At 37.8% G+C, this 24968-nt stretch overlaps 1 protein-coding gene across 4 annotated transcripts in view; it reads left to right on the forward strand.

The window, feature by feature from the left end:
* Positions 1–24968, forward strand: part of PTPRZ1 (protein tyrosine phosphatase receptor type Z1) — a 121419-nt gene that overhangs the window by 30577 nt on the left and 65874 nt on the right. For 3 of the 4 annotated variants that reach the window (XM_089524364.1, XM_089524365.1, XM_089524366.1), the window contains exons 2-4: positions 1421–1486; positions 19759–19938; positions 21745–21896. In XM_089524364.1, coding sequence (XP_089380490.1) covers positions 1421–1486; positions 19759–19938; positions 21745–21896 — 398 coding nt within the window. Of the gene's footprint in view, positions 1–1420; positions 1487–19758; positions 19939–21744; positions 21897–24968 lie in introns of those variants that run through there. The other variant, XM_089524367.1, reaches the window with a different exon arrangement.

The raw sequence follows: 24968 nt of genomic DNA on the forward strand, positions 1-24968 counted from the left end.
GACATTTAGCAGGATGAATGTGCCCCATTCGCCTAGTAGAAGATGCCATTGTAACTATGCCAGCACACAACAGAGATGTATGTAGATACTTCTAGGAGTAAAGTGTCTAGTAATTATTACTAAGACCATAATAACTAGAATATTAAAGCACAGCTTGGAAAAGTTACTTTCTTGGGCCATAACTCCTGCAGTTCCCAAACCAGCATCACCAGTGACCCTGTTTAAAAATTTCCCAAGCTCTGCACTACAAACAAAATAGCCCTATTAAAAAAAAGTCAGCTGTCTTAAAACTCAGTTGTCTTTGCATCTCCACCAAATATACATCTGCATGAAAATATACTCTGTCCAAGAAATCTCTATTCTGCTTTCCCTTAATAATGTCAGGGACACCTTTGAGGCTTCACACTCCCTTTCTGCCTTTACGGGTCCTTGGACAAGACCTTCTCCTTTATCACACTAGGGAGCAAACAGGATTTAAATGAGAGTTAAATTGGAGGAAACCAGGAAATGTCATGTGATAAACATCAGGCATTTCCTGGTTTTCTCTAGTTTAACTCTTGTTTACATCCTGTTTGCCCCTTAGTGTGATAAAGCAGCTTGTATGGTAATTTTCTTCAAGGACATGTTGCAATATCCCAGCAGCTTAACCTCTTTCCCGCCACCTCTGCTTTCCTCAGGATCCTGTCCCTTTCACAAATGTCTTTTTGACATTTCAGTTTCCTCTTCAGCCCTCCTTTCAAAAGCCAGTACTCTGCTATAACTGTTATATTTTAACTCCATTTTCCTCATCCCCTTCGGTCAATGGCATGCAGCACCCCAACTGTCTGCTTGAGCCCTCTCCATTGATAACTGGTAAACTGGGTATCATAAGAACAGTGAATCAGCTCTGGGCTTTTATCTGAGGCTTATCTGGAGTGTGGATTCATTCTGGTTTCTGACTGCTTTGGAGGCATGCATTATCTAAATGGCCTCCCTTCAAAGTTGTTGGAAACCACTTTATTTTGCCAGTCTGTTCAACCCCCATGACAAGTAATCACTAACATATTAGCCCACTAACAATTTCTCCCCTGTATTGTATTTACTTGCAACAGTGTTTTGCTCAATCAATCCAATTATGAGTTTGTCTGCTTGTCAGAAAGCTATTTAGAAGAGGAATTTTTCTGAAGGGGCAGTGATAGGTAAGGTGGAGGCTAAAATATGCAAGTGAAGACTGAGCATTGGAGACTGGATATGGAATTATTCATGTTAACTACTTACATTGATATCTAAGGGGAAACCGAGAAGGGACACATTGTTTGTTTTTACATTGTGTTAACAAAATATCAAGCAAAATGAATGCATTGTCACTGGCGGAATTTGGTTTTTGATCCTTTATGCTATATAAAACTGATATTTTTCTTTCTGTATGCTTAATTTTTAGAATTGATTTCTGGATACTTTAGACAGCAGCGGAAATCTCTTGAAGACATTGACTGGTCCTACTCAGGTAAGTACATTCTGTAGTATTTCATAATATTTGCTGTTATGAATTGTTTTTCCTTGAATGGGCAAAGTAAAATGAAACAGCTGCTTCAGAAGTACTCCCACATATAGTAAATATTAGAAGTATTAGTAGGTCAGGGAGTGTTCATGGAAGGATATGCTTATTCAGCTCTTGGAAAACTGGATTCTGTTCTGTGGTTGATTGAGTATTTTCCCTCTTAGATGCCACCTATGCTAAAAAAAAATCCTGATAATAATCAGTCACTGGACAAGGAGAAGGAGGATAAAATTCTTCATTTATGAAGCAAGATGCTTTTTGGAAAATCAATGCAGAAAATGCTAGAGTTGAATCAGTTTTCCTGCTAGAATCATAGTATTGAAGTAATCATAAAAAGTCTTATAAAACTCTGTTTACACAGTTATTGATTTTAAAAGCTCTTGTCTGCAGACACTGAAGCCGAAAGAGTGGTTTGTGCTTAATCAATATAGACATGACCCCATTTTTATTTATTTTTAAAAGGTGTTAAAGAGATGTATTGATTCAGTTTTCTGATGGACATTACTGTTTTCCTGTTGGGCTCTTCCCTTGAAATAAAAGTGACAATGTTTATGCGAAGGAGGATAATTTAAAAATATATGGGAGACAACATCTTCGCAGTGTTATGAGAATGTAAGCTGGACTTATGAACTTGTAACTCCTGAGAAATCATGTTTAAAGTTTTTATGACTGAACATGACCCCAAAAACATGACCCCAAAAACCTACACCTCCAGCTGGAGAGTTTCTGATGTGTTGCAAATCAGGGCACTGAGAAATGATATCTGTAATGCTGTCTCAGTCACAAGGTCCACTGGCGCAATCTGTTGGCATAGGATATCAAGGGGTTCTCCAGCTGCCTGTTCTCCATGTACCCCATGACTAGGACAATGCAGTAAGGTCCATTATTTTCCATGTGGGTAAATTTATAAAACTGAAGCACTGCAAATGTTTATGTTTGCTTTTCTGCTTATAAAGAGTTGGGCATTATGTTTATAAAAACTGAAATTCTATGGTGGTGCACATGGAAAATTCAACCAACATGGAATTCATAAGAATCAAATTTCACAAGCTTCTCACAAATATTCCATTGCAAAATATTGTTGGTAATTTCACAGCATTTCTTATGAATAATAACATCATTCCAGTTTAATCTTGTCTTCTTATATTATTTCTGAAAGTTGAAATTAGTTTAAAATTAATTTAATATTAAATTTTATTTTTTTCTACAAAAACCAAGAATCTCCTTTTACGATAATTAAATATGATCGAATCTCCACAAAATTTATTGTTTTGAAAGCTTCTCACTCACATACAAGTCATCTGCTTGTGCTCAGTCAGATCCATTGTCCTTCCTGTAAAGCAGGAACGGTTTTTGTTTTTTATAAGAATCTTTATAGCTATGAAAATAATATGTTAAAAATTGAATTTCTAATCCACAATAGTAGATTTCTATTGTTTACATTATTATTAAAAAAAAATATCCTGAACCATGTCATGCGATCTCAGGCTGGCATTAAATCAAATGAAAGTATGTAAGACTTTAGCATTTGGTGATATGTATATTTTTTCATAATTAGGAAATCAGGCTGGAATATTATTATACTGATAATCTTTAAAATATGATATGCTGTAACTATAATCCATACTATTCTGTATGTTCCCTCTAAGGAGGTAGCGTTTCCATATGATCAACATACTATGGTCATGGTCCAAAGAAAAGTCTCAAATGCATAGAAGTGAATTTGTATAGCATGTATTTATTTTAATAATGTTTAATAATATATTTAAATAACTTGCTCAGCAGCTTACAGAACAGTGTGAACAATTACTTTTCTTCTGGTCCTTCTCATCTTTGGTTTCATTTACCTCTCATTAGATGATAGCAAAATTCACTGCCTTTGTTTACCTATGAAATGATATACAACATCAGGAATTCACTGAAATACGGAAGGCACCTTTTTATTTTCTTTCTTTTTTATTAGTTGAATTTTTTTCCAGGTTTAATCGTTTTTTCATGTATTTTTTTAATGGAAATATTGGAATTCTGTAATTTAAAAAAAGAAACACTATATAGGTGCATTGGGAGACATGATAATTGAAAAATAATTTGTGTTGGAAAGGAGCAGTAATCATCTGGTTTAAGATGTTTCATGCACCCAGTCTTGCCTGTTATAATTAAGTTAATCAATGTGTATTTTAATGAGGAAATTTAATTTTTGCCTCAGAGAAATTCAGTTATTTGCTGACCAACTCATTAAAAAACAAGACCAGACACAGAGAACTGGGTTATAAAATGGGCAACTTTATTAAAAATTCAACCTATTTAACTTTATTTCTTGAGAACTGCAAGCCCAGGGGGGAGAACCTTGTGTAGGAACAGCTGGCAGATGGTCTGCTCCAAGACCAATTCCCCAGCTTTCAAAAAGGGCGAAAACACCTGAGCCCCAAGGGCAATCCATAATTTGGGTTGCCCCTGGCCAGCCCTCATCCGGAAGGCCAACCCAAGACTTCCCCACTTAACTCTCAAGACTTAAGTAAGGGTTTGAATCTCAAGCCCGCTCCAAGGCAAGTCTCTTTCCCTTCGTGTTTAGTCTCAAGATGTAAACCTCCATTCCAGAGACCCACCTTCACCCTTTAGGAGGGTGCCAAGGTGCTCACCGAACCGACTATCTCCCCCTGCCTATGCATGAGGCCTATTTATGGCCACATCCCAAGCCAATCGTCCAATTCCCCATCCAGCAGTGTAGGGTAGGCAAAAAACCCTTGGGAAAACAAGGGCCAAAATTCCTACCCAGCTCCAAAGCAACCAGAATGAATCTTACACTGTCGTCGAGGTGGGAGGGTGGGCCAGCTCTTTTGAACTGACAGGGAGGCAAGGGCGGGAGAGCCTTAAATAGGCTTAGCTCCACCCCCTCCCTGTCTAACGGCCACACAAAGCGCACCGTTTTTATTTAAATCTTCTGGTCTCTCCAATGAGAGGCCAGCAGAACCTTCTCGCTGGGCCAATGGGCCCCGAGAACCATTCTTTCAGTAATCAAAGGCCTGGCTTAAAATGTCATCTCTGGGGCAGATGGAAACTTGATGATGCACTAGTGATTTGTAATGTATAGTCTAGTTTATTTTCTTGTGCAGCCATCACTATGCCTTTAGAAATAACTATTATGGTGTTCACCAAGTTACCCAATTTAAACGATGCAGGCACTCCATGAGATAGTGAAATAGTGGTTTTCAATTACCTACGGTATGTCATTGAAATACTATTTTTGCCTTTTTAGTTATATTTAATTTAAAATTTTGTTATATTTAATTTAAAATTAAACAAAAACATATTTTCCCACTTTACCCATGTGAAAGATGTAGATTGTATCTTTCTAATAAGGTGTTGATTCCTTTGGCTGCAAAACTGCTGAACTGTATGGAATTCTTTGTGTTGTGTGCCTTCAAGTCATTTTTTTACTTAAGACAACCTTGTTGTAGTGTTTTCTTGGAAAGATTTGTTCAAAGGGGATTTGCATTTACCTTCATCTGAGGCTGAGAGTGTATGACATGTTCAAGGTCATCAGATTTACATGCCTCATTGGGATTTGAACCCTGGTCTGCAGGATTGTAGTCCAGTGCTCAAACCAATATACCATGCTGGCTTTCTGTGGGATTCTACAGTCATAAAACATGTAACAGGAAGCAATGTACTCTGAAAAGTTAATCCTTCATTGAACAGAAATGAGAGTTGGATCAAAATGTAGTCATGCTTAGAGGAGACCCACTGCAATTGATTTCACTAGGTCTCGTCTGATATGGCTGAGTCTCAATCCAGACTACATATTTTTTAAAAAACGGATTATTGTTGTCTTTAAAAATAATTTGTAAATATAAAACAGAATGTAAAACAGAATGTGCTACAGGTGGATATGTGGTATTGCATCCTGAGTTGCATCAGTCTGATTCTGATGGGAAATTTTTCAATTGAAGGAGGGCTTCTGAAGCAGAATGCATGAAAAATTGAAACTTTCTGGAAATTTTGAACATTTGGGAAAATTCATAAGGAATTTGGATTTGGACAAACATCGTTCAAGACAGTGTGTCTTGAAAAATGAATACATTTTATTTCTAAGTTCTCCATAAAAGGAAGAAGAGAAAAGAGGAAAAGAAAATGGAAGAGTGTACTTTTGTGACTGGGAGTTCCAGCCACAGAAATCTCAGTTTTCATTGTTTAGGGCAGAACTCTTGAAATAATATGTTATAGGGTGGTTATTTCTGGTTCAGAATAGGATATGAAGTCCCAATCAATTTAATGCTGACAGTAGTCTGAAATAGTCTGAAATCTAGTGTTTGTGATTGTATTGGGATTTTAGGTACTTTGGCCACATCATTAGATGGCATGAATCATTGGAAAAGACAATAATGAAGGTTGAAGGCTACAGAAAGAGAGGGAGATATCATATGGAAGATGGATAGACTCAATCAGGGATGGCACAGGCATGCATTTGTAGGACCCAAGACGAGCAATAGAGAGCAGGGGGTCTTGGAGATGTCTCTTGGAGTGTTAGTGCAGGGGAAAAACTGGCAGTCCGCACACAGAAGACTGCCAGCTAGGAAGACAAACACCACTGCTGAGTCTTGAAGTAGTTCACAACTACTGAGGTTCTTCTGAAAAGGCTTTTAATCTTTGCTGCAGCAAAGATTTACAATCACGATACAGCAATATTTACACAAACCAGCATAATGCTGTGCCATCAACCAACATTCACACCACCACATTGTGTACTGGAGCATTCATCCTTATGTACACAAATACAGCTAAGATTCTGATCCTACCCCCTACTAGTGTTTCATCAGCTTTCTGCCATGTAGCCACAGTGACAAGGCAGTTTGGAACTGCTATGACTCATCTCCATGCTCATGTTGCATCAGGTTCCTCTGAGTCAGCATTTCCTCTTTAACCCATTGCTGCACCTGAGACATTTTACACAGCCTGGGGCAAAAATATACTGACAGTCATGGTTGGCTCAAGGGCAGTTAACAACAACAACCTTACCCACCACCCACTTCCACAGCCTTCTCCAATGCTCAGATTGTTCATTAGAGGATTTTCTAGGCATTTTCATCTGTATCTTTCAAGTATTATCCCAAGGACTTTTGTTTTCAGTTGCAAAAATCATTTATTTTATTGTTTATTTCTTAAAATATTTATATCCCATCTTTTTCCCAAGGATCTCACAGCGGCTTACAATAAATCAATTTAAAACAATAAATAATTACAAAAGTTTAAAAAGATTAATATATATATTAAGTGGCTTCTCTAATTAAAAACAAACAATTTAAACCGGATTTTTTGGGGTGGGGGGGAATAATTGAATCATAAAACATGGACAGCCAGGATAAATTCAGTTTGTCTCCAAGAGTTTAATAAAAAGCCAAATTAATTAGGTGCAGAAATGATTCCAGTGTTGGAGCCAATCAGGCCTCCAGCGGGAGGGAATTCCATAACCAGAGTCTCACTGCTGAAAAGGCCTTCTCCCATGTCTTCCCACAATATATTTCCCTTACTGATTGGACATGGAGGACTGGCTTTCCAATAATCCCAATTCTCAGGCAGGCATAAATAGAAAGAGCTCATGCCCTAAAGTATCAAACTTCAAAACCATTTAGGACTTTAAATGTTATTGCCAGCACCTTGAATTCAGAAAGGAAACATACAGCCAGAACAAGTGTTATGTACAATATCTAGTGGCTACGTTTTGCACTAGCTTCCCTTTCCAAGTAATCTTCAAGGGCAGCTCCACATAGAGTGCTTTGCCACAGTGTGGTGTAGTGATTTGAGTGTTGGACTGTGACTCTGGAGACCAGAGTTCGATACCCACTTGGTTATGATTTCCACAGGTGACCTTGGGCAAATCACATGCTCTTAGTCTTGGAAAGGCAATGGGAAACCTCCTCTGAACAAATCTTGCCTTAGGGTCACCATAAATTGGGAATGACTTAAAGGCACACAACAATACAGTAATAGCAACCAGGACGTTACCAGTGCATGGACTACTGTGGCTAAGTTATTCCTGTCCAAGAAAGACTATAGCTGATGGACCAGCTGAAGTTGGCACTAAGCACTCTGAGCCATCAAGTCCATCTGGCCTTTAGTGACAAGGATGGATCTAGGAGTACTCCCAGACTATATACCTGCTTCTTCAGGGGGGGGTGCAACACCATCCAGAGCAGGTAACCTACCTTATTTTGGTAATGGACACTAATAACTTGCAGGTGCAGAGGTTTTAATAAGTTCCTTCACAAAGTACTTCTAAATATCTTTTTAAGGTCTGTCATTTATTGAGTTTTTTTCAAGCATCTTCTCTTGCTGCAAAGTGACAAGCTACCGTTATCCATATAATGGGATACTAATGGACTGCAGTAGGGACTTGGTGATTGGTTGTTTTCTCTCGTGAGAATCTGAAGGAAATTCCTATTCGACTTAAACAGAATGCATGTCCTAGTTGATTTTTTTTTAATTGCTTAATATGCCAGAGGCAAAATTAGCTTCTAGTAATTAATAACAACATTAATAATAAAATTACATTCTCCCACTGTACAGTGTACAGCTTCTTGGTTTGAACTGCTTTAATGTAATTTAATTTAAACATGAGACCATGTTTCAAATTTAAGGGTAAAGATGAAACTGACAAAATGGACCAACACTAATTCTGCAGATAGCAGCAGAATTAGTGAGCAAAGTTTGGGGAGATAAAAGGAATTGGAGTAGGCCATGGCTGGCAGTCCAAATATTTTATGACTTGTTTATTTTATGACTAGCTGCTGGTCTTCAAAGATAAACTGTGTGTAAAGGGGTATGTACTTAACCCAGTTGAGGTTCAGAAACTTGCAAGAATTTGTTAGTCTGTTGCAAGGGCAGATAACATCCAGATGCTTTTGAACTCCCTCTCCCATTATCCCTTATCCTTGGCGGTGATGGGAGTTTCAGTCCAACACTGGGCATTACACATGTTCCCCATCTGTGATGTCCTGCCAGGACTGATTGAATCTCCCGCTGCATTTTCTTTCACATTGGTTCAGGCCATAGTATGTTTATTGTAGAAAAGTTCTTTGTATTAGTTGTGGGAGGAGCTGTAGGATTCCCCTGCATTATTTCCAGGTTTGGTTTGCCCTTTCCCATCTTTATTTTTGTCCTTTAAATTAAATTCCCCCCCCCCCCCCCTTTTGAACTTTACATTCAGCTTCAGAGCCTTTTTTGGGTAAAGAGTTTGATCTCACCAGGGTACCGGCGTTGCACACCCAAACCTGCCACCACCTTTAGTTGGGTGTGTCTTCACACCATCCCTGTTATATCTGGATAACCCATATACCAACAACATTCCCTTAACATTCCTTTAACTCTGGAATAAATTTTAATGCCTTCAGGAAGGTTTTAAAAACTTTTTGTTGAAATATATCATGGAAGTATAAGTCAATGAATTTGTTGAAGTTTAAAGAATGGTGATTTATAAGGTAGATGCTAAATCATTTTACATATTATCAAATCAGGATAGAAAAAAATCCTATTCAGTAGAAGATTCATATGTAACTGAGCTTTTGAAACTGTGATAGTTATCAAGGAAAAATGATTGCATAAAACTACAGAAATATGATAGAACATGGTTTCAGTACAATATAAAGAATCTTCTATGCGGCTCTTGAAAATATAGTCACAATTCTGAAGGAGCCGTTTTAACAAAAATGTGTAAGAAAAATACATAATAGAATCTAAAATTAGCTCCAAGGAGAAGAAGAATGTGCACTTAACAAAGCTTTAATCTTTTATATTATAGTCCATTTTATCATGTACTTGAGTATAGAAAAAAATGAATAAAAGCAAGAACAGTTTTACACATAAGTGTAAAATGGAAAAAAATCCATTTTTTCCATAAGCAGTTTAATAGAGTCCATTTATTCAGTTCATGAAGTTTACAAGTCGGATACGACTAGACAATTATATCAAAAGGGAAACATTTACCTTTACCTTTTAGGTAAAGGGCAGTAGGAAAAGAAGAAGAGCATGTTCCAGATGAATAGACTCAATCAAGGAAGCCATGACACTGAGTCTGCAAGATTTGAGCAGGGCTGTTGATGATAGCGAGACTTGGAGGTCTCATTTAAGAGGTTGCTATAAACTGAAGTCAACTTGACAACAGTTAACAACGATTTGGATCTATAGGAAGACTTTAAGAAGAAGTGAAAGTATTCTACTGGGAAATGCAATACATGTTGGAATAGGCAATCATTCATGGCTATAGTTCTCATACCAAATATGGTGAGACATAAATATAATGAAAATGGGGCTTGAACTCTCAGACATCAAGATAATAATTTTTGGGGGAAATTGTACTAACTGGGGTTTATTGTGATATCAAATGAGGTTTTCACTGCTTGTGTTTCTTGACCTCAGTGGGAATTCTGATGCCTACTTCTGGGTAGGGCCAAATTTCTGACAATCAAGTTATGTTATTTCATATCCTCCAACATTTTACACATGAAAACTAGGAGTCTGCCCTCCCCCCAAATTAACTTGAGCATAAACTACTTTTTTCACTTTGAATTTAATGTGCTGCAATTGAAGTAAGTGAAGGACAAAGGAGGAGAGAGAAAACTGGGAATTTTTAAAAACAGCTGTAAAACTGAGATCAGGGAGATTAATCAGCACTGTTCCTGCCAAATCAGGACAGTTGAAGGGTATGTTATTTCTGCTTTCAGTATCACAGCTTGTCAAAAAAGAAAAAAGGACCCTATAGGACATTTTTGTCATACTACATTACATTGCACAGGACAAAAAAGGATCCCCGTAGCAAAGACAAATGGAATTGTTGGGTCATTCTTTGTCCTAATATAGAAATAGGGTGACTAATAGACGTTGTATGTTGGTGTATGAAGGTATACAAGCATTGATAGATATACTGTATTATTTATAGGTGATTTGGTAATGTAGGTGTTTAGCATATATAATTATATACTCTTTTGGAAATAATAATAGAAGGATTGTTTTTGGTTTTTTTAATTGTCCTAGTTTGTGCCATACATGTCAGATGGCTGAAATCTAGGAACATTGCTTGCAATAGTTCAGGTAATACTGCTGCCAAATGTCTATGTTGTAAATCTAGCCTATATCAAAGGCAGACTGCTCCCACCACCTCACCTTTGGTATACTACTGATGATGCCATTCTTTGTTATCCACACAGTTAATATGAATCAGGCTGTAATATTACCTGGATGAGCTGAATTAAAAATTGGTTTTATTTCTGTATAGGGATGAGCAGTCTCATACTGGTCTTGAACAAAATAAAATTATACTTTATTTTCTTCCGAAATTACAATCTACCAATATTTACGAAAGTTTACTTGTCACTTTGGTGCTATCATTATCATGAGCCTTGAGTCAGGTTTCCTGACAGCAACATAGGTTGCAGTCATATACCCTCTGATTTGGGATTAACTACTGAACTCATTAGACATGTATAGAACTGTGAAGCTGTGTGTAAATTGAACTGATCTCTGAAAACTTAGCAACCAGCATATCTACGCATCAGTAAATTTACTTAGATTATATGCCATTTTATCCAGTAGATAAAATTTAATGATTCTTAATGGAATCAAGTTTCTGGTTTTAATTGTTCAAAGGTACATAGCCACTCTATACATTAGTATGATAGGTGTGCTTCTGTTCAGGAAAGGATTTGCATTAAATATCAGCAAAGCATTTAAATTTTATCCATTTCTACTTCTCCATCACATAGAAACATTCTGTTCTATGTGGTCCTGCAAATTTCCAGAAAAATATCATATCTTACATATTTACATCCTCAGTTCTATCAAGTGCTGTGACAGGCAAAAACAAGCTATTTCACCCCCAATTCCTGTTGATGTTTTCTGGTGTATGCACCGCTTGACTAATTCATTGTAGCTGGAAGTCAGTTCATTCATGAGTAGCACCCTTTGAATTTTTTGTTTTGTTTTATCCTTCCTGAATTTTGACGGCAGTATTCATAACTAGTTCTTTAATAACTTGCAGGGCAACAATAGACTTCCCCATTCATCACCTTGGAAGGAATCTTATCTAGTTAAAATAAATCTATATTGTAAAACTGTATAGTAGAAATGGATAGTGGGGGCTTGGGAGCTTACCGATTCTATGCCTTTCTCTTTGCAGTTTTTCCAAAAGAATAGTTTCTCCCCTCTTTTCTAGCTATAATGTTTAGTTTCATCTCTCCACGTCTGTTAGTTACCAGTCTCACTCCAGTGGTGGAAAATGTATGGCCCTCCAAGTTTTGTCACACAGCAGACCTAGCTTACATAGCTGATGGAGAGGATTATGGGAGTTACAGTGAAGCAATATCTGACCACACAGTTCACAGCCCTGCTTTACTCACGTGAGAAACAGTAACTGCTCAACTGTGTTTTCCTCAATTATCATAGATTTCATAATCTCAGCCCTGTGCTGGTTCTACATTACAGTATATGGGACATAGAATAATGGATACAGAAAAGAACTCTATCCATTTAGCAGATACTTTACATTTGTAAGGGTCATCATGTTGCAGTGCGAGGCTAGCCCAGCCATGCAGTGGGATGAAGTAACTTGTTTCAGAAAGCTCTGTCAATGGGGCAATGGCAATAGATAAGGCACAACATTGGTATCTGAATAGTTCAATAAATTTTTTTAAACAATGTTACACCTGGTTAGAGAAATGGGGAGATCTGGGCTCTTGAAACATCACTATAAACTTTAGATTGGCTGTATTTTGTACTGTTCTAGTAGCTAAAAATGCAGTGTATTCAGTGGGGCTGATATTTGACATTGATTGGTACAGTGGCAACATGTAGTTCTTTTCATTATTTCTGTAAATTTGTAATGAATATACTAATGGCATTTTAAATGTCCCTTTAATCAAGGCTGTAATGACTGAATTGACAATTCAGTCAATCAGTATTTATTTACTATACAGTAAAAACTGTTTTATGACATCTTAAATATATCTTTTTTAAAAATCTAAATCTACAGTTAGTAACATTAAAAACAATTAAAACACTAAATAGTAATCACGGCTAGAGTCTAAAAGCTGTTTATTCAAAAATTGTGATTGAATCTTAGCTTCTGCTAAGTAAAACCACTTTATAGGTCACCACCGTATTTCTGTCATTCAGCAAAAAGATCAGCTTGTCTGTTCAGAGTGGTCCACAGTCTTTAATTAGTGAAAGATGGTCTTATTTTTCTTTGCAGGATAAAGAGAAAGCATAATGACATGTGTGGAAGCTCGTATAATTTCTGTGGAAATTTGTTGAACAACAAATGATACAGGATTATACAGGATTGTATCTAACTGGTTGTCTTACATTTTGCTCAGAAAATACAATTATGGTTATGCTGTTTAGAGGTTTTACACTGAATTCTTAATAAGGACAAAAATACATTTGATGAGATAAGATAAGCGGTAAGATAAAAGATCAGAGATAAGATAAACAAAGACCAATGACATAATTCGTAACTTCCCTGGCTTCTTTAAACAAATTACTTCTACCCATCATCCTTTTGATCAAGATTTCAGTTGAATTACAATAATGCAATATTTTTGCCATAGACATGGTTTTGGTGTTTTAAATATCTGTTCTTTCCCTGAATTTCAAAATGTTAACACAGAATAAAGCTACTAATATCATATATTAAGACTACAGTGAGAATTTCTGTGCATGTATTTCAGATAACATTTATAATCTAAGACTGCAAACGGGAATGTAATTAATTCTTTTTATTTCTTCAAGATTTGACATATTGGATGATCCCAATTTTTTAAAAAAATTATTTATAGTTTTATATGTACATTTGTTATTGTTAGATAGTAATGTGGCCCAGATGTTTTTTTTCTTCTTTTATAATAACAAATTCGTTGTGTCCATATGACTGTAATATTAAGCTGCTGCATGGGGATGGGCAACATTTATATGTGCATTCATTAAGATTTTTATGTATTGTCCAACTGGCAAATAGTCACCATCTATAAATATAAAAAGCAATACAGTCAGAACTGACTGTAACAACATAGATTTTACAACCCAAACAAATATTCAGTTGAAATTACTGGGAGTTTAAAGAATGGTATGAGCTAGTATAAACAAGAGGAGAGAAAAGGTCATGGTCTGAATACTTACCAGAGGAAGAAGATTGTACTAGCCTTGTCTGTAAATGTTACTAGAGAGGGTACAAGCTGGATCTAACTTAGAAGGGCATTCTCACTACTGAAAAGTCTTTTCCCCTCGTTTTCACCCATTGCACCATTCTGGATGGCAGCATCCAGAGAAAACTCTGAAGATGACTTAATAATCAAGCAGGAATAAACTGATGGCTTAAATATCCTAAAGGCACTGGATCCTGACTGATCTTTCAAAACCAAGAAGGATCAACCCTGGTTAGTACTTGAATGGCAGATGACTAAGAATGCCAGAGAAAGGAACTGGGAAATTTCAGAGAAAGGAACTGGAAAAACCACCTGTGTATTCTTTGCCTAAGAAAACCCTATGAAACTCATGGGGTCACTATAAATTTATAGGTGAGTTGAAGGCACTTACTCATACACAGCATACTGTTGGTCCTAAGCCATTTAGGGCTTTAAACATTGCCACCAGTACTGAGAATTGGGCTCACAAACTTCCTTTGTTGCTCTGTTCTGTACTAATTGAAGTTTCTGGACCATCTTCAAAACAGCCCATTCCAATAAATCAGGCGAGAGATTACTCCTTTGTGGGGTAATGGTAGTTGGGGTATCTCAGCGCACTGAGCATTATAGCTGGTAACCACTTGGGCCTCAAGTAACAGAGCTAAATCTATGAGTGCATGTACACACACACACATGGACTGCAAGCCCACATCTTCCAGGGAACCCTCACAAAAATGGCCTTTTTATGCATTATCTCAGGCTTTATTGTTGCCAGTTTTATGATGTGAACCCCTGTTCTTAAAGGCTTGCCTTTTGTTTTTTCTTTAAGCAGGGACATAGCTAGGATTTTAGGAAGGGGGGGGGGGTCCAGACTAAGTGCCACCATTATAATGGGGCTTGAGTGCAGCGGCGCAGCAGCACACACCATTCATTTTTCTAATGGAAGGGGGGGGTCCAGACCCCAAGAACCCCCCCCCCCCTTGGCTACGTCCCTGCTTTAAGTGTTGCCTGTATTTATCTTCTTTGGAAATGTGTTGTTGATTGGAATCCTTTTTATGTTCCATAAGTTTAGGATTATGTCTTTCTTGATAATGATCATGGAAGCCTGGGATAGAAATAAGTTATTGTTATTGAAATTGAAATTGAAATTGCATGGGAAGAATAAGGTTTACCACATACATGTTTAACTAATGCATGTTCTGCCTTTGGAAATGTTTCAAATCATCTTGTTAGCTGATTTTTGTTGTTAACTGCCCCCAAGTTGATCTCGACCCATGGCGGCCCTGCTGATGAGAGATCTCCAAGACCCTCTATCTTCCACTGCTCTGCACAACTCCTGCAAACCCATACTTGTGATCTCTTAAGTAGACTCCATCCATCTTGCATGTGGCCTTCCTCTTTCTACTTCCCTCTACCTTTCCTAGCATTACTGTTTTTTCCAATGATTCATGCCTTCTAATGATGTGTCCAAAGTACGACAATCTGAGTTTTGTCATCTTGGCTTCTAGGTAGATTTCTGGCCTGATCTGTTCCAGGACACGTTTGTTTGTCTTTTCGGCTGTCCATGAAATCCTTAGCATTCTTATCCAGCACCACATTTTGAATGAGTTGATTTTTCTCCTATCCTCCTTAACTGTCCAGCTCTCACATCCATACTTGGCAATAGGGAATACAGTGGCTTGTACAATTCTAACTTTTGTGCTCAGTTGTATATCCTTGCATTTTAGGATCTTCCCTAGTTCTTTCATAGTGTCTTTCCCATTCTTAATCTTCTTCTGATTTCCTGGATGCAGTTTCCATTTATATCAATGTTTGATCCCAGGTATGGGAATTCTTTTACTATTTCTATTTCTTCGTTGTCTAATTAGTGTAAGTTCTCTGTGGTTATTATTTTTGTTTTCTTTATGTTCAACAATAGGCCTGTCTTTGCACTTTCTTCCTTATCTTTCTTAGTAGTTGTTCCACGTCTTTGAGGTTTTTCTGCTAGTATTATGGTGTCATTTGCATATCTCAGATTGTTGATATTCCTTCCTCCTATTTTCACCCCTCCTTCTTCTGTGTCCAAACCTGCTTTTCTTAAAATATGTTCTCCATATAAGTCGAACAGGTAGGGTGATAAGATGCAGCCTTATCTGACTCATTTGCCAATTGGGAACCATTCTCTTTCTCCATGTTTTGTTCTGAAAGTAGCCTGACTATATTTTTCAATATCTTAGATGGTTCTGTAAAGGACCATCTTGTCTTACATGTAGCTCAATTTCCACATGAAACTGCTGAGGTGGGTCATAGATTTGGGCTTAGATGTCATCATTGTGCTGATGATGTATCCAACTTAAGTCAAATTCACAGAAATCGTAAAGGCTATGTAACAATGTATCAAATAAACAAAGGATTGTATGTTGCTGATAGAATTACTATTACTTGAAAGGAAAGATCCATGACTGATGCACAGCCTGGGTGCCACTCTCTTGAAGTATTAAATTTTCAGTTTAGTGGGCACATCCTTTACCTGCAGAAATTGCCCAAATTTCATCACCACAAATCTCCAAGTAGGAGAGAGTAAGACCCCCTGGAGAGTCATTAACAATCAGGTGTAGACAATAATGAGTTAGATGGAAAAAAAAGTTCTGATTTGGTATAAGGCAGCTTTCTATATCCCTGTGCTTCCTCTAGATTCACTGTTGCTCTTGAATATTCTGGGCCCTCTGTGGACAGCACCATTCCCCCAAAAAGCAAGAGTGAACTGGACCTTGTTTTTAAGGGAACCCATTGCTCTTATAGCAGTGACATCACTAGGTTGATGTAACCCAGTACAGTAATTCATGGTATCACCCCCTGGTTGGGAAAAATATATCTACCTCCAAATCACAGATTTGCAATATATTTTATCTTTTTTCCACTCCTTCCCTGGCCTTCATGAGCCTTAAACATCTCTAATGCCCCTGGCCCATTCCAACTGACTAAAATTAGTATCCTTGTCATGCCTACATACAGAAACATAAATAGGCAGGCCCAGTCAACAGTAACACAGTTCCTCTGACCTGGAAGGACCTGGTCTACCTCAACCCAAGTGATCCCAATCTATCCTTGTACCATCAATCTCATGGCTGAACATCCCATTCTGTCTGAAGCCATTGGCAGTGTAGAGCCAGTTCACTTTGGAGCAACTTTATCAGTTGGGCTCAGCTGGAGAGGTGGTGGCCCCAAGGAGAAGAAGAAAAATTCTGTTCTTTGGGGCCACTGCCTCATCCTCAGCTGAGCTGCCCTTGCAAAGTTGCTCCAAAGTCAGCGGACCTCTGTGTCCAAAGCGCTCAAACATTTCAAATGATTAGCACAACTGCTTTATGGGTGCCAGCTGGGACCCCTCTCCAAGTCTGCATGATTAGAACTTGTGCAATTTGAATTTCTAATATCAGCTTTCCAAGCTCCAAAATGTATTTCTAATGCCACTCTGAGACTGGAGTCATATTTTATGAAAGTGGAAGCCAGAGTGTAACTGTACTCAGCTACTGGCTCACACTATCCTTCTGTATGGACCATCCTTCTTTCCCACTGGCCATGCTCACTAAACCTGACTGATGATTTCCAGTCTGTGTGGAAACAGATTGTGATGACTAAAATGTCACAACTTGGCTTTTCATATCTTCTGCTCAGCATGGGATACAATAAGGCTAATGCAAATGTCAAACAATGGGTGGTTGATCTAGAGTGACAACTGGATCTAGTGCTCCAACTTCTATTGCTAGTGATTCCAAAAGTGTTCCAGCTTTTATTGCTAGTGATTCCAATAGATATTTGGCATCACCTATGGTGTACTTACCAAAGCTCAAAGTACCTAAATGCTGGAGAGCCTTTACTTTAGCACGTTGTCATGCCCTTCCCTCAGTTGTCCTTGAAGACCAATATAAGAAGACCCACTTCTCAGACATATTATGCCCCTGTAACTCTAGCCAAATAGAAACAACAGTGCATGTATTACTCCAGTGCTACAGGGACATTCACCTCAGCATTTTTAACCTCTATTGCATAAATACCAAGGACACACAAGTCAGTTTTACACTTCTCTGTTGCTTTCAGACATCAACCCTTTTACAGCATATAATGTTGCCAGATGATGTGCAGCTGTGGTTAAAATTCACCTCAATGACCTCCGCAGTACAATAGTACCAAGCTATAATGGAACTGTGTAATCTGAAAGGATATTTTAAATACTGTTTTTATCCTGTGTTTATATCTTCTTTTATTCTTTATCCCCTCTTATCTGTGCTGGTCTATGACCATAATAAAGACTCCATTCTTCATACTCAAAGACATCAGCCAGAATGAGGTGCATTGCCACAAGATGCAATTTTAGATTGGGCCTGGCTTGGGTGGAAGTAGACTGGTCCCTTCCCTGTTAGACAAAGTGACTGTCTGTAAAATGTCTTCGAATTCACACATCTGTAAAATAATTGTATAAATAGTCATTTTGGTGTCAACTGCTTTGATGGTGTCAGCCAATTCAGTCCGCTCCCCCCTCCCATGATGCCACTGTTTTGAAAGTTTCCAGGAATGTCTCCTTTTGTAATAAAAGATCTTGGTTGGCTAGTGGGGCTGTCTGGAGCAACCTGGATGCCAGGGAGATGGCCAGTGTACTACATCCAGCCTATGGAATGCATTCTTTTCTTCTCTCCTGAAAGTACAGTTTAAGCTGGTGCACTGGTCAGTATGAGGACCTGTTATATGTTTCCCAATCTCAGAGGTGTGATTGACAAGCAAAAGAGATGGGCCTTTTCATTTGTAGTACCATAACTGTAGAGTTTGGTAATGGAGGAGGCCTGCCTGGTTCTGTCACTGGTCATGTTTCAGTGATTGGTAAAAATCAAGCTCTTAGGAAGACCTTTGGGATGGGCTAATATTGGCCTGCTATTGGATTAATGTTTTGGGGTGTGTGTGTGTGTTTTCAGTGCTGCTGAGTTTGAAAGCATATCTTGAGGTCACATTTTTTGAAATTGGTTTAATTTATTTTTTGTAGATGCCATGTGGATCCCTCAGAATGATTAGATATTAAATGCCATAAATAAAAGTAGGTTCTCCAAAGCCTCACCTTGTGCCCAAATAGTGGATACATAGCCAGTATTGCCAAAATACATGTTATCAAAGAGAATACAAGAACCAGGACAGAAATCTGCTACATAGCAACCAATTCTCAAAATAATATATAGGCGAATCTCCCAGGAAACTGTCATCCTGCACTTTCATAAGGAAAAGCTGTCAAGGTTGGGAAAAGTGTGGCAAAACATTCTGTGGGATGTGGACCAATAAGATTGTGAAGACTGTGAGGAACAGACCACTCAGAAAAGACTTCACAGAACAGGGATGCAATGCCAGTACCTCTGCTAGCTCACTGTAATGGAAAGAATACCCTCCCATATACACAGTAATGTCCCTCAGGTTGGTGTTACCCAGTGAAGGGGGGGGACTGCCTTGCTCCCTCCATTTGACCAGACTACTACAGCCCCTGCCCCAAGCCCTTCAGGATCTGGTTCTTACTTAAAGGCACTGCCCCCTGCTACTGCTTGACAAAGGAAGAAGTACACTGAATTCTTGGGACATGATGCTCTGCTGGCTGTCTTCCAAAATGGATTTTTGCCCTTTTTAAATGAAAGCCAGTTATGTCAAGCAGGACAAAATCTTGTAATTTAGGTCTAAGAAGTGTCAGGTTTTGTCACATTCTCAACACATACAAGACTAGAATGTCAAGGAGAAGGCTAGGGCAAAGCTGTCTCCCTGATAGCTTTTCTAAAGAAGGGAGCTTTTTGAAGCAATAGAACATCCTTTTGTGTTATCCTCTGCAGCTGTTCTGACAACCCCATGAGGCTATCACAAACCTCCACTGAAATCATTTTAAAAAGCAATGGGGAGAGTAATGGAAGGGGAAACTGGCTTTAAAAGAAGTACATCCTTCTTCATGGGCATTAATATTGAATAATTTGTTGTTTCCATGTAAAGCTCCACATTATAAATACATTTATTTAGGTTATTTACTTCTTTGTTTTTTATGCTTAGGAGCATTAAATCAAACAAACTGGGGAAAAAAATATCCAGCATGCAATGGTGCCAAACAATCACCTGTTAATATTGATGAGGATCTAACTCAAGTGAACGTGAACCTTAAAGAACTGAAATTCCAGGACTGGGAAAAAGAAACATCAGAAGATACTTTAATCTATAACACAGGCAAAACAGGTACAAAATTCATATCTAACATTTTGAATTACTTAATTTTCATACAGATGAATTCATTTTGAATGAGAAGTGAATGCTTATAGATATTAAATCTCCTGAGTCATTTTCTTCTTGTTTTTCTCATCTTCTTGAAGTTAGCAGTTTTATTATGGGAAGGACAGCTGGCAATAGCAGTCAAGCATCAAGTCAAGAGGACTCAAAGGAAAAATAAAGACATCACGTGGAGGGAAAACACCACAGAGATCATATTACCATAATCCATTAATACATACTTACTAAAATAAAGATTTGGGTATTTTATACATAATTATTATAATCATTAATAATACCTACTGCTGACATGCTGCTATGCTGATATTTTCACAACTACAACACTAGTGTTTTCAAAGATGATTATGCAAAAACATTTACATTGGAGAAATTATTTTAGAGCAATCTCTCACTTATATATGGGAGTGTAAAGAGGTGGCAGCAGTTTAAACTATTCAGCTGCTGCCAGCCATAGCTAATGCTCTGGAAGAGTGCTGGTGAGCCATACAAATGGAGATATGAATGGAAAATGGGATATACACCAATGCAATTTGGTTGAGCTTCTGAATTTGTAGAATATTGCTCTTCTAGTAGTTGATAGGGTATTTTTGACTGAGTATCTCATGTATCTTGAAGCCAATGAAAACTGAATCTTTTTTGTTAAAAAGTACCCACAGTGAATGAAATGAATGAAATGTCATTATGTTGTTGTGTGCCTTCAAATAGTTTCTGACTTACAGCAACCCTAAGGTGAACCTATTACAGAGTTTTATGAAAATGCAATATATCTCGTGATGGATCTGAATACAGTATAGAGAATATGTGATTCATCCAAGGTCTTTCTTGGGCCTAAATGGGCTCAAAACAAGATGGTAAAGGGCATTTTGGGGCAGAAACAATTGGGGGGGAAATACATATTTTTGACCCCCTGAAGGAGCCAGGAGGCACAGGACACATTTTGCCCACCTATGCTCTAAATGTTGTGCAAGGGCCTGAGGGAGGGAGGGAGGGAGGGAAAGAGAGATGAGTTGCAAGTGAAGATTCCTTGAGCCTCATCCCAAGATGCTCTGCAACCTTGCTTTACCCCATCAATTTGTTGACAGCACCAAAACAATTCTGTAATTGTTACAAAGAATAACTCTACCCTGCCTGTTGCTCAACGATCCTGTAGAATCAGTTTACAATATTTATTGAACTAGTTGCAGACTATGGAGGTTTTCAGACCAGCACTTAAGCACTTGTAAAACACTGCTAAATCGTTTAGGAAGCGTGCGTGTGTGAAATTCTGATGCACTTCCTAAGCGTCAGGAAATCATCGTCTTCCCTCCAGCATCCATGAATCTTTCGGGGAGAGGCAATTTCCTATCAACAAAAACTTTGCATTCAGAGGAAATTGCCTCTCCCCAAAGGATTCAGGGACGCTGGAAGGGAGCCAACGATTCCCTGATACAGTATTTAGAAAATGTGTCACGCTTTCACACATGCACATTTCCTAAATGTTTTAGCAGCGTTTTACCAGCACTTAAATGCTGGTCTGAAAATCTTCTATGTTACTTCAATGTAAATATCTTTGAAATTAGTCCCACTAATTTCAGTCTGAACAAAATTCAGCCAAATTATTCTGGCTGTCACACACAGTGTGGAGATATGCTTTACATTGACAGTTTTAAAATAATTACATTTACTCTAATGCTGATGTGGTAGAAACACAAGATAGATGTTGTTTGTCTTATCTTAAGAATAATTAATAACTCTTTTTTCTCTTTCTCTCTCTAGTGGAAATTAAACTGACAAATGAATATTTTGTGACTGGAGGAGGTTTAGAAGGTGTGTTTAAAGCAAGCAAGATAACATTTCACTGGGGAAAATGCAATATATCTCATGATGGATCTGAACATAGTATAGAAGGACAAAAGTATCCTCTTGAGGTAATTAAGATACTAAATATTATGTCATTCCAAAAATGACTTTATAAGTCATTAGAAATCCCATGGTTATGTGAATGCAGGAATTGCCATATTGACAGTTAAACAAAATCCAAAAGGCACATTGCTGATACCATTAGTAGGGCAACCAAAAGGTGCAAAAAACATTGCAATAGTTTCAAAAATCGCTAGCTTTTTCATCAGGCAAGGATGGTAGGAAAATCATGCAGGAGAAAAAAATGTTTTTGTAGTAGAGTAGGCCCTCCCCTTATGTGAGAGATCCATGCCAGATCCCCCAGTCTGAGGGGAAATCCGCATTGGGGAGCATGATCATGGCTCGGGGCAGTGTGTGTGTCAATGATTTGATTGGTGTGCGGCTTCCGCATAAGCTGGAAATCGCATATAGTGGATCGTGTATGGTGTGGGCACACTGTACAGCTCTTCAGGTCTGCATGTTTTGTTTATGGTGTTAGAGAGAGAATGTTTACGCAGTTACAAGAACTCAAAGAAAAAGAGAAGTAGTGAAGCAACAGGACAAAGGCTGTAAAATGCAAAGTTCAGGGATCTCGTCAAGAAAACCCTATGCTGGGAGATCTGAAGATAAATTTAAGTGTGACAGAAAGGCATACCAAAAGAACCCAGCTTAGAGTATTTTACCTTGTTCAAATCCCCATATATGACAAACTGTCCAAAAATGAGGGGTTTTTTCCTGCTTTATGGGTGAATTAGATCAAAAGAAATCCAGGGATGGTCATGTAGACAATTATGCAAAATCCAAGATATAAAGTACACATTGGAGATGATCAGATGGTGATATTCATTCCCATGAATAAAAAGTTATGAGGCCACTCCACATCACTGACAGGAGAAGGACGGGATCAGAGCAATGCCACAGGATGTCATCTGATAATTTGGCAATTGCATGATAAGGATGGGAGTGTCTCGCTTCTCTCCCATCCTTTTTTGCCATCTGATAATCTCCATTGTTTATGTCTTTATTAGGTGAAACAGAAGGCACAAAATGATTATTCTAACTTTTGAAGCTTCTTCATTAAGTAAATAGAAGCAAATGGTAGAAAAATAATAATTCAGGAGAACAAAATGACATTGTTGGGCTCTCAAGTCTCCATCTTGTATTTGTGAAATTATTATGTGCATGCTTTCATATGTATAGTTGCAGTTAAAATGTATAGTAACTATATGCTTTAATGACTGAAGACATCTGACATACATACACAGACATACACACACTGAGGTGCCCAATGTTACTTTTAAGTCAATGGAAGTATGATATTTGTAGACTTCTATATATGTAGATGCAGTTAAAACATTGTACTAGTAATGTGCTTTGATGAAGGAAGATATTTGTAGTGTGTGCACCTATGTTTACTTAATGTTTATTTTAGCTGTGCCAAACTAAAGAAAATGTCATCAGTTTCCATGTTTACAGAAGTATTTGTCATGATGATAATCATACAGTCAGATGGGACAATTGTCATCCAGTATGGATAATATATAATACTGCCTCTCAATCATTCAAAATATACCACACACTTCAAATTCAGTTTTCCCTTCTAGGCAAACAGAAATACACACATGGACTTCTAGTAGCAGTTCTTCCAATAGGCATGTTGAGGCAGTTGTCTCTGGCAGTAGATTTTGGGATGTTATTAAAGGCCAACAAGGCTTAAAATGCTTCCAGCTGAGGGTAAAAACTATCTGGAAGTCCCAGGATTTATTATTGTACAAACCACCTTTATTTTTGAAGTTTTCTTTATTTCAAAGTATTTCCTGGGAGATCCTGGCATTACTAAGGATTTTTAATTCCCACTCTACCGGTCAATTTAAATTAAATCATCTGTACTTCTGTAGTTCTACATTGTATGAATTGACTTATATGGCCACCAGTGAATACAGCTGTTGTTTCCAAGACAGATTCAACATAGATCAAGTGAGGGAAAAGTCACTGAAACAAAATTATTTTGATGTTTAACTAGAGTAATATAGCAAAAGCACTTTAACATTTTGACCATAACTCTTGAATAATATTAATAATCTCAAAGGAAATTGGTAAAAATCAATTACTGAAATATTGTATGAGACTGGGTATGGGGCATGGTCAGTGGAAGGAGGAAGAGACAGAAACCAGTCATATTTCAAGAAAGAGACTGGATGCAATTAATGAATAAGCAGATTTTTAAAAAAATATTTATCAAAACTTTCAGTACTTCCAGAGACTTTTCTCCTCATCTGAAGACAGTCATTAAATTTATTATGAGTAGTGTTTCTCTGCCAGGAAGGAGGAGGGTTTCTTGTGAGCTTTATACCTCAGGTGCTAAAATTAAGGGAGGATCTGCTTCTCAAGCTATCTGATGTGGCAAAACTATTTTTTTTCTTGTTTGAGATGTATTATTATTATTATATTCATGTAGTTTCCTGGAAGTTCACCACAGAGTAGCAGCAGGTGGTTCATGGACTAGCTTTGATGTGCAGACCGCCACTTCGAACAGCACTGACTTAGGCTATTAATATGTCTTTATGTCATAGGGGAGCACTCTCTTTTGCTCTGAATCACTGACTTGGACTTCAGTGAATGTGCCAACACATTCTTGCATGGAAGTCTCCTCTGCAGTCAGAAAATCTATGTGAGGACACTACACATTTTTCTTACTTTTAAGAAGACCCAAGAACATTTTAACATCTCCAAGCATTTTTGTATTTCTAAGCAACTTTTTATGACATTCTCCAGGATGTGAAGTCGAAGGCTTTCATGGTCAGCATCCATAGTTTTTTCTGGGTTTTTCGGGCAATGTGTTCTCTTCTAGATCATGGCCACATAGCCCAAAAAACCCACAAAAAACTATTATTGAGAACATTTGTAAATGATAATTCCTCTCGTGACAAGCTACAGAAGATAACCATCAACTCCTAGATAGTAAAATGGTCTCTGGGCATGATTGATCTGCAGAGACAGTGTTGTTAAATTGTAATTTATACCAGAAAATAAATGTTTACATTAGTTGAATGAATGAATTTATTACGGCATACAGCCAGCAACATTCGTTGGAAAGTGCA

Source organism: Sceloporus occidentalis, unplaced genomic scaffold, assembly GCF_023333645.1.
Source record: "Sceloporus occidentalis isolate IW3139 unplaced genomic scaffold, rSceOcc1.0.p SCAF_5, whole genome shotgun sequence".
Classification (NCBI taxonomy): Eukaryota; Metazoa; Chordata; class Lepidosauria; order Squamata; family Phrynosomatidae; genus Sceloporus; species Sceloporus occidentalis.